Source organism: Anarhichas minor, unplaced genomic scaffold (genome assembly GCF_050575085.1).
Source record: "Anarhichas minor isolate MPS153535 unplaced genomic scaffold, ASM5057508v1 ptg000026l, whole genome shotgun sequence".
NCBI lineage: Eukaryota > Metazoa > Chordata > Actinopteri > Perciformes > Anarhichadidae > Anarhichas > Anarhichas minor.
In genome coordinates, this window is record NW_027466472.1 from 10,409,321 (window position 1) to 10,420,507 (window position 11,187).

Sequence of the window (11,187 nt, forward strand, 5' to 3'; positions counted from 1 at the left end):
AACTGCAAAGTAGTAATGCGTTGATACTTTCATTTTTTTGCATTAAATCATACTGGGATGTTTGCTGAAATTGATAGGATGGCCCTACCTAGAAAATTTTCCACCAGCCGCCACTGTTCATAACAATAATGTTGGGGCGTGGCTTTAGAGGGAGGCCTTAAAGGACATGCTGAGATAAGAGTCATGGTTATTGCATTTACAGAGTTCAGGAGGTCAGTGAAGGTCTCATGACCTGTGACGCTGTTAAACCTGTTAAACCTGTCAATCCTTCTACCGATGGGGATGGGTGGCACAAGTGAGGGTACCTGGGGTTGGCAGAGAGAGTGGGGTGGGATGTTTGTTGTTGTCCTGCTAGCCTGTTGAAAGTCAGCCTATGACCGGGAGCGGATTGTCAAGCCTGTTAAATCCAAGCGCGAGCAGGGGCTATTTGAGTGCAAGGACAGGGATTTGAGGGAAATCATTATAAAATCTGAATATGAAATCCATAAGTCATCCTCCCAAAATGAAAGAACATGCTCTTGAACAAAGATAGGAAAAATCTCCACATCCTAATTTTAACATGGGAACGTCATTAGTTTAAAGGTATTTTGTCATGATCAAAACAATTCTTGGACTATATTATTTTCAACAATGATGATAAAGAGGTGTAGTAACTCCGTCATCCAGCAGGAGTCCCCAAGCACCACCTAATTCAGGTGCTATTACCTGGCTGTCTGTTAATGATTTGTTAGAGAGGGAAAAAGGGAAGGCTAGTATTGGAGCAATGAGAAGCTAAGGGACAAAAGAAAGGCTTATCATGTTATAGCTTTGGTTTCAAAATAGATATCTCAGGCTTGTGAAAAGTTGTTACAATGGACAGTATCAAAGTTTTCCAATGTGAATTTTTTAAAGCAAGCGTTGCTAAGCACGAATGTCCACGTGAGAACGACAGGCCGTCAGATCCCCTTTGTTCTAACATATGCTCATAAACAAAAGGGTAGAAGAGAGGCAGGCTAGAGAGAGAAGATGGACCGGTTTAAAAGAATGATTGGTATGGGGACATGGACAGGTAGACGTAGGCAAAAGAAGGAGGAAGAGAGAGTACTCTTCCTTGGATCTTCACAGTCAAGACAAATCATTTAGTAAGACTGATGTAAAGGAAGTGAGTGCGAGAGTTCAACAAGAAGCGGACAGGGAGGAGAGGAGAAGACATACAAGACATAACATCGGTCATCCTAGCTGGTCGACTATGGGGAATGGTGGTAAGAGTCTTTCAGCTGCAATGCTTCATTTCAATTATGTTTACACTAACTGTGAAACCCATAAACAACTTTAAAAAAAACTGCTCTGCCTGGTGATCCAGCTTTATTTTTCTATTTTACTTTTACAACATTGTTGTCCTTGAATTCCAACAACATGTACTGGTCTGCTTTGGAGTCATTGTCTTTTAATGTTTGGTTGGGTTGCATATATCACACATCACATGTCTTTGAGCTTGTTTCCTGTAACTACTAGCTCTTCTCAATGTGTAAGCTGCAACTTAGAACTTATATTGAAAGTGTCTTTTTAACATGCATGCCCTATTGTCATTAGTGCATGTACATATAATCTTGCTTGAAAGGTGCAACGGTAAACCAGCAAATACAATTTTGAAAGTTTAGTAGAGTTCTCCATCTGCTGCTGCTGATACTTATGCAGTTAGGATAGAAAACGAAAGGGCAATGTAATGGAAGTCTCTGCTGTTTACATCTCGTGCCAGCTGTGTTGTGTCCCTAAAAGTCCCTCTGCACTCATCATTTCACTTTGTTTTCAAAGGGTAATGAAGGCGGAGCCAGCATCTTTCCCTGAGATTGATTTCTCAATCTCATTTCTTTAGAGTGAATATTCACTCACAATGAACCGATACATATTGATCCAATTAAGCCAAGACAGCCAGACAAATGACTATTTCAGTTGGTAATCATTTATGTCAGGAATACAACCCTATAAAACTCAAAAAGTACCTTTTTGTCACTCACTTGGCTTGTTTATTGTTCTTCAAATGTCTGTAAAATGATCTTTGTTAAATCTATGACTAAAATCTAATTACCTCTTTGTATTTGTATTGGTAGGGAGCAGCGTGAACTCGACGGCAGTCGGTATTGCTGTTGGCTTTGGGATTTTGGTGGTCCTCTTCACCATTGCCATTGTACAATTCTGCTGCAAGCACAAATGCAAAAAATGCTGCAAGAAAAAGGGTGAGCAAAGCTTCAGCGAGCCAGTTCACCACAAACCCACAATTAAGATGGAAATATGATGAATCTGTCATGCTTTGTCTCACATCTCTTTTTTCTATATAGAGCCATCTCTGAAAGACAAAGTGCTCAAGTATGTTGATTTTTTCCTCACAGGCCGTTCAAATTCAAGTTTTATTTACTCATATGTAATTGTTTCATTGTTGATCTCTCTATCTACAGCAAAGTTGGCTTAAAGAAGTCTCCTCCTCCCTTCTCCATCAGCAGTGTCTTAAAATGACGGCTGACTTTGTGGCAGTTGATTGTGGCAACAACCACCATGACAGAAGCCCTCGTCTGTCACAGTCCTACGCATCACTTATCTTGTTTTTAGTACGTCATCCATTCCTGTTTGTACTTTGCTGCTATAATTCATGCTGATGTATTTTACCTGAATACTGAGGAGGGATATAACAATGTTATTTTTACATGACTTTGTGTGATGTCATGCTTTTGTCAGTGGCCAAAGATTTTTAGTCTTTGTCCTGAAAACAAACCAACTTTGAAACTGAAAGAGGGGCATTACATGCTACTGTGTATGCAAAGTAGTACTCTTATGTCATTTGAATGACATTACAAAAGAATGAATTAAAAAATAATGTGGAATATACATTTAAATATATATATATCCTTGCCATTTAATTTAATTGCTTTTGCTTTTTGTCTTGACAACTGTCTCAGTTTGAAATGTTGTGGCTTGTCTCATGCACACACACACGTATGCACTCACACCCACACGCACCCACACACCACAGAGAAACAAAGGCATAGATTCTGCTGCAGATGAGAAGAACTATTGAGGGGAAGGCGAAATATCAACAGCTCAACCACAGCAACAGGTTGATCGTTTTTCTTGTAAGCTGCACGTAACTTCCCTCAATATATCTACTACCTTTTTGATACTTTCAATGGTTAGCGGAATTATGTCTCATAGTTTTTCCTTTAATGAAACAAAAACATGTTTCTCTGTAGTTGATGTTTTTCTGATATGAGCTGCCTACAATAAGGGTAAGAAAGGTCAACTTCTCCACTCAGTCAAAAACAAGGACTTAGCGGTGCACAAAATAAAAATAGGGGTTGGAAGTTTGTGAAAATGATTTTAATTATTTTCGATGACTTCAGGCTTCCTTCTATGCACAGAAACACAAATGGCAGATGAGCCACTTTTTATGCCACAGCAAATTCAAAAGTTGAGTCTGCCTCATTGTGCCTTGGTCGTGAAAAGGTCACTCAAAGGTAAGAAGTGCAGCTCGTATGCCTGGGTACCATAAACACTTCCTGTTGCTCAGTTGTGAATCCCCTCAAATCATCATCGACTTCTTTTATTATTTATGAGTCACTTATTGTTTTTTATTCACCCATGTCTAATAGATTACTGTTTCCATTTTCATTTCTGCAATGTGATTAATCCATTTTTGGTTAACTATCTGCAGCTGTGCTGATTTGCACTCCCCCCCACAAATATCACGTGACTGTACACACAAACTGCATTTACTCTCAGAGCTACTGGCAGTCAAAGATCATTGGATATGCATGAATTGTAACGCTTCATTGGGAATTTATGGTCTCAAAATAGCATGTTGAAATTTGTCTAGAGACAAAGATATATTAAGATATTGTAAATATCACTGAATAATTGTATAGCTCCCTGTCCGGTTCCAATACAAACTGTTTTGGTAGTTAATTACAAATTTGTTGGGGAATTTGAACCTCTAAAGTGAAATGTCAATCATTGTGGGTCCCGACTAATGAGTTCATTTTTGTGATTGCATCTTGTAGATTGTCCCTGCCTCAAAATCTAATTTTCGGAGCTTTGTTTTTGAATCAAATTACCACAAAGTAGGACAAAAAGTATTATTCTAGCATTGGAGTATACTGGCAGCACTAAACAGTGATAGGATCAGTAGGGGCTCAACAGAAAATGGAGTGGTAAAAAACAGAAGATGAACTATGATATACATCTGGTGATCGTCAGTTAACACGTACTACAAAAACAGAAACGTGATACTTTGCAGTTCGAAGATGGATTTTTTTTGTCAACCTTTAGCACTAGCTAAAAGCTGTCTCACTTCCCCTGTAGTCATGTATGTTTAGTAGGTCACAGGATCTCCTCACCACTGCCAGGGATCTGCTTTATCAAGAGTGGTATTTCCTACCAGCTTCAGTGAAGATATTATTTCATCTAGATAACTGTTGGTTATCTGAAACGTCAGCCCTGTTGACAATATTTGCTCTATTCAAAGTGAAGCAGGACTTTTTTGAACTGAGTGGAAGCCTGTAAGAGGAAGTGTTTTTTTCTTAGTTCAGCTTCGAAACCACCGCTCTGGTTCCTGTACACAGAATTTGCATCTGGGGATCCCATGTACAGCAAAGTGAAATGTAATGTTTGTTCTTTCCATTGAGTATCACTCTGTTGTTTCTGGGTTTCTTCGAGTCATGGTTTCTGAAATCAACATCATGTCATTTGGTTGGTTTTTTTTGTGAACATTCCAGAGACAGTTTATTTTAATGACAGACAAGTCACAATCACATTAATACACAATGAAAACCCATGTCCTGCACATCATTGAAAATAGCGAGCGACATGTTTGCTCTTTTGTTTGACACCACTTGATATTGAACTACTTTAAAATGATGAACAGGAATTTTACTGTTTCGATAGTGGTGAGAAAAATAAATACTTTTCAGAAACCTTTTGGGTTGGTTACGGACAATGTTGGCGTAGGTGAGAGCAGGGAGAAGTCGCAAAATGTCAAAGAGCATTGTAACTGTCAAACTGTTTCTCTGCATTGCTCCCCACGCCAGTTTCACTTCCGGCAAACAGCAGTTAAGTCTGTTGTAAATATACCCAGTGTGATAGGGTTGAATAAGGTCTTATGCTCTTCATCTCCAGAAGCTCCTGAGACTCCAACCAACAGCTAACAGCCAGCAGCTGTGTGGTCTAACGTCTGTTTCCTTCATATGTTCAATAATACCCGGGGCTTGTTCTGTTTCTCTTTACATTTTTCCCGTGTAAGAGCAATTCCTCTGCCCCCAAATACTGACTAATGCTTCTATTTCATGACTCAAATTATTTATTTGAATGATTGTGTCATGGAGGCAAAGGAAATGATCCAATATAGTACTATGGTAGGGAGGTTATGTCAGCATGATGTTATAAATTGTTGCATTGTTGCATTCCGCAGCGCATCAGTCAGTCTTCAGCTGTACGTCACAGAGAGAGAGGGGCAGGTTGTTCATATTGAAGTCCTGTTCTCCGTCCACTAGGGGCAGTGGCGATAGAGCTGTTAGCAGAGGGAAAGTCTCCCCCAGTTGTATAAAAGTTGTTTCTAAGTCATCCACCACGACAGTGTCCATTTGTGTTTTTTTAGAATAACTTGAATATGTGAGCTCCACAAAATCACATTTGCTGCTCAATAGTCCATTTTCAAAACACATAGCTCTGTATTGTTTGATAATCTCAGTTCCGTAATGGCCTTGTTTATGGCACCAAGTGCACTGTCCTGATCCTGAACAAATACAGGATTGAAGCCCAGCCCTGTAACCTGTGACCACTTCAGCCAAAACTGAGTCAGGAAGCATCTGTTTAAACAGCTCCTCATCATCACAGACATGAATCTGCACAGAGGGGCTATGGCGGCGATAATTAAGCTCTAGAGATCCACTGTCCTGTCCATCCAGATTTGTGGAAGAAGAATCAAGCTGGCAGCACAGTCCCAACCCACTGTACTCCCTCTTCCTAGCCATGTCTGTACCAGTCCTCTCATCCTTCAGAGGGTAATCTGTCTGACAGCTAGTGGAGCTCTCTTGTTCTCCTAAGCTCCCACAGCCACTGTCCTCTTGTCTCATTGGAGGACTTCCTCCGCTGGTTGTAGCAGAATTGGACTCCATGTCCAAGCCGCTGTCCATGCTGGTCCTCCTGTCCTCCTCTCTATCGTCCTCTGTTACCGTATTACGTGTCACTGGATCTTTGACAAAGTTGTTCACTTCTGCTTTGTAGCTGGACAGTAACCATCCTTTGTCTGTAACAACCTCCATAGTCCCTTCTCCAACAGAGAGTGGAAGCCAGCCACTTACAGTCGATTTCTGGGGTGAGAAGAGAAAAGACAGAGATTGTTGTTTTATTCATTGTTTAACAAAATCATGTTTAGGGTAGTTATGACCAACTGAACCATCTCAGCAAGGCTAATATCAAGAATGTGATGCAAGCAAAACAACCAACTTTTGGTTCTGTTTTCCACGTAGTTGACTGTACAAGTTTGTTTTTCTGTAATTTGTCCCAATATTCAGTTTTTGAATGTACTTACCAATACATCAGGTGTTTTCTTTGGACTTCTCAGGTAACACATAACAATGGTTGCCATGATAGCAAAGCTGGCCAGCACACCCAGAATAGATAAGGATGACACAGCAATCATGTACCATTCTGGAGGGAACAAAAACAGGAAAAGGGTTAATAGGAGCAAGGGTGTTATCTGTTAAACCTGTAGATTTAAACTTGTATCATCTTGCACATTTTTTTCTTTCTAACAGATTTAAAATGTTGGCCAATGGATTAGTGACATTTTGGAAAATCTACTTATTTTACTCTTGCCAAGAGCAAACAAGAAGCTGCCACTAGCAAACCCCACAAAGATTGAAAATGGGGAAAAAAGTACGTAATAATACTTAGTAGTTTTGTGCCCTGCCGGATGGAGCGATTGACATATGAACGTATCTCATATATGTTATTGTTAGATTTATTTTAGTTGACATTGTTCTATTTTTTTCACTGTGAGATGTCTTTGAAAGACTTTTTGTTTGTTTTTATCTCATAAGCTAAATTATTTTTTAATCCTCTAATGTATTATGCTTTTTTTTTGGTATTACTTAAATAAATCCACTAAACTAACACACATTGTAACAATCTGATTGCTGTTCGAAGCTGCTGTCTCTTAGCTGTGCATCATCATTACAATGTTTTATTACCTTGCTCTGGTAGCAGCAGACACTGTTTAGGGGACACCCTGCTGGTGGACAGAGCTCCAATGCCCTCTATTTTGATGCTGACACAGTACTCTCGCCCCCAGAGCAGAGAACTGAAAGACTTAGTCTTCTGATCCTCCCCCATGTCATCTTTCAGGTATGCTGTCGTGTTCTGTAGGGTAAAAATCGAATTACCACGCAGATCAAGGCATTGTAGACCACATTTTACAATATAGCCTGAGATGAGTAAGGTTCAGATGTTACATCACATTAAATATTGTAAAATTCACCACCAAGGCCCAATTAGGTTTATTAAATTACAGAAAATTGCAGAGTTGGACTTTTTATCTATTTCTCAACTGAACACAATTGAAAATGTAGCCACGTATAGCATTGATTTATTAACAAACAATTTACATAATAAAAAAAAAACATGATAAAGTTAGATGCTTCTGTTGTGTAGGTCTGTGTTTGAACAGTCCAGACGATCAATTTAAGTGTTTCTATTAGTCCAAACTTGTGTTTTTAATTGTTCTGATGGGTTGGTGGAAAGGGTGGGTGCTGCCTTATTATTATTTCACATATTATACCTTTTTATGCTGTCCTCTCTCCTCCAGGTATATGGTGTAGGTGAGCCCATATGGAAATATTTTTTTCAGAATGTTTTTTTGGTGAACAGAAACTGTCAGAGTGCTGGACGTTGCCCACAAGGTGAAGGACGGAGGCTGCAACTCGCCTGTAGGACCAGAGAGAGAGGTAAGAAAACAAACCTATAGCAAAAATACAATGTATTAACCGTGGTACACTGAGGTCCTACCAAACTATTCGTACTTGTATTTAGGAGATATTTCTTGTATTTCCACACAGACACGTCATCTCCTGCAACCAACTGAACTCTGACTTTGTATGCAGCGTGATAGTCATCTACAAGGCTGCTAAGGTCACAGTAGGTACTCTTGATCCCGGTGCAGCTGGCCACCACGGCCCATTCATCAGTGTACCTGTGGACAGAAAACACCATTCACAAACTGGAAGGAGCTGAATATCATAAAAAGATTTCAATAAAAGTTGATTCTCCCTGGCAAATCAGATGAATCAATGAGCACAAATAACAATGTAAGCGGTGTACATGTGAAGGAAAAAGTACAGAATGCTGTGAAATTTGAATTGCAAAATAATAGAAAATTTGTAAACAAATTTGACACTGTAATTCTGAAGTAAAAGTCAAACATACTTTGCCATTTCTACATTGTACCGGGAGTTTGATGGGGCGTTCGCAGGGTGTCTCCAAAGTACTATTACCTCCCCATCCAAAATATTCACAACCAGTTGGTCAGGATGAGGGACGTCCAGTCCTGCAATAGTAAATGGGGGAATTATCATGAATATGCAAAGTATTACACAATCATTTACATTTCTTTAAATAAAAAACAGCTTTATAGCATATGGTCGGAAGAGGAGACATTTATTCTTTTTGATTCCAGACTGTAAAATCATAAACCTTGCTAAGCAAATGCTGATATGTTTTCTTTAGATTGAAGGATGTGGTTGAAAGAAGAAAAGGAAGTCTGGCTGACGAAAACACGCTGCGATCTTGAAAATCATTTATGGGATCTCTGATGATAATGACATTGTGGGCTTTCGTACAGTGAACAGAGGTTCACCCATTACCACTCTGTGGGCTTCATTCACCTGAGTGGAACAGGACATTTTGCGATAAACTTCCCATGTAATTCTCTTTTTTCCACCTGATGCCTTCATGATGGAAACCATATTGTAAACATAGGCTTAGAAAATAAGTTTCACTGTAACAACTAAACATTTTCTAGAATGTCTGTATTTGACGTACGGTATTTCACAAGACAGTCACAATTCCAGTCATGTGAAATTCATGTGAAATTCACAAAAGTGAAGGAAAACCACAGCAAAAATAATTTGAATACAAAACAGGATAAATAAAACAGATAAGACTGAAGATATTGTGTAATAAAAAGTGTTAATTACCTGATACACAGTTTATGTAGACAATCAGGAAGACGAGAAGTGGTGTCGTATTGCTCATATCCATGTCTGGTATCTGGAGAGGTATTGTCATTCAGTTATAATCTATGCAGTAGCCACCAAAGAAGCCCCTTATTCCAATCATCGGTGAATTACTGATGTGGTGTCTGTTCATCTGTGGAAGAAATAAGAAGAGGCAGATTGTTTTTGCCTAATTTTTTACATAGATCTCCCAAAATACCTTCCGCTCTTGCTCAACCCCCTCCCTCTCGCATGATGCGCTTCCTGTTGTGACGGCTCAGTGACGCTGCTGCTAGTTTCATCCCTCCCTTCTCTTCCACCAGACGTTTACCTTCCTCTTTTAATTTTTCTTTTCCTCTTTCCCCACTCTCAGTAGGTTAATGGTGTACAGTGAACTGCTCGGCTCTACGTGGCTCAGAGACAAGAAAAGCGAAGTGTTTAGGGATTCCCCTTTCGCTTTTTGTGATTGCAGGCAGACGTTTGATTAGAGGGATATTCTGTTGCTTTTAAACATAATTTTTTTTAACTTTTTAGTTTCCATAATGAAAAACATACAATCTGCAGACACATATTGTGTTTATTTTCTTCTGTCTAGTTTATGTGTGCGTGCCTTTTTGACTACAGCACATGTATTTTGATATTTTCCTGTGATACTCTGTGTCTGTAAAACCTCAGTTGTGGTTGGCTACATTGCAGGTGGTTTTTGCAAAGAGCAATGGTAGAGCTGGCTGAGAGAAGGACAGGAAAAATACACATTTATTCTGGGGTAATTTGGATGAATATGTTTGACATGTGTTACGACCGGCTCGGGAGTCGCAACATAAGGACTGACACCACATCAAGTTAGATTCAACAACCACCGCTGTCAGTTTATTTACAGGACACAAACAAACTGTCAGGTGCAAATTCAACTGCAGACCAGGGTCTGGTGCCAGGCAGATGAGAGAGAGAGCGAGGGCGGAGCAAGGAGGCACTTATATAGGTAACCCACGTCTTCATCCAGGTGCCCTCAATCACTCGTTAGGGAGCTGCACCTAGTTCTCAAAAGACACAGAATACACACACATGGACACACACACACACACCCAAGCACAAACATTCACAGCAGGACATAGAACCATATGTAACACATGCAAAACAAACATGAAAAAAAGGCAAAACAGGTAAACCATTACTTGATTTGTGACATAAAGAGAGGCTGGTACGACCTTTCTAAAAACTTGGGTGGGATATCTGTATCTCAATCTATGGTATTCACAAACCACAGTGTCCATGGAACTTTATCTTTAAAACTCACTTACTTTGAAACAGATCAGTTTCACATTTTGTCAGACTTTTTAGAAAGGAAATTAATGATACAAAGGTTATTGTGGGTGGATAAGTATGATATTTTTGCAAATTACTCAGAAATGTCATCCTACTGGTCACCACAATCATTTATCCAAGGACCATTGTCTGAGAAATGCACTTTCATTTACTGACTGTTAGTATGTGCAAAGGCCTAAAATGTGCACGTGCTTTTTTCCCCCTCCTGAGTCCGCTAGATACTGCTCTATAATAAACCTGAAACTACAAGATGGATTTCTAATGCAATTGCACTAAAACTAAAGGGAGGTTTACAGTTGGATCAACTATCTCACTTGTCTCTTCTGTTTACATTACAACAGTTCCAGTCTTTAGCCAGGTCTCTCACATGACTGTTTGGCAACTAAATACAGTGTTTACACCCTCCCGAGACATTTGTCTCATCATGAAAAGACCAAACTCTTGATGTTTGAATGCTGCCCTAATTTCCATAATCAGTCCCATTGAAACTGCATTTAAAGTTGTTGGCATACTGTACATATAATACAGCCGCTCAAAGAGAAGTCAATCATTAGTTGATAATTTGATATACTTATATATATTTGTTTAAACGCTTATACTCTAATACTTGGATTTTTATAAA

The 11,187-nt window shown here is 39.4% G+C and overlaps 1 protein-coding gene across 1 annotated transcript; it reads right to left on the bottom strand.

The window, feature by feature from the left end:
* Positions 1-4,715: 4,715 nt before the first annotated feature.
* On the bottom strand, positions 4,716-9,495 carry il10ra (interleukin 10 receptor, alpha). Its single transcript, XM_076100531.1, has 7 exons — positions 9,222-9,495; positions 8,452-8,572; positions 8,049-8,218; positions 7,808-7,953; positions 7,221-7,389; positions 6,560-6,678; positions 4,716-6,338 (listed from the first exon to the last, which is right to left on the bottom strand). The coding sequence occupies exons 1-7, from the start codon at positions 9,310-9,312 to the stop codon at positions 5,442-5,444; spliced, it is 1,713 nt and encodes a 570-aa protein (XP_075956646.1). The 5' UTR covers positions 9,313-9,495; the 3' UTR covers positions 4,716-5,441.
* Between the last annotated feature and the right edge of the window lie 1,692 nt (positions 9,496-11,187).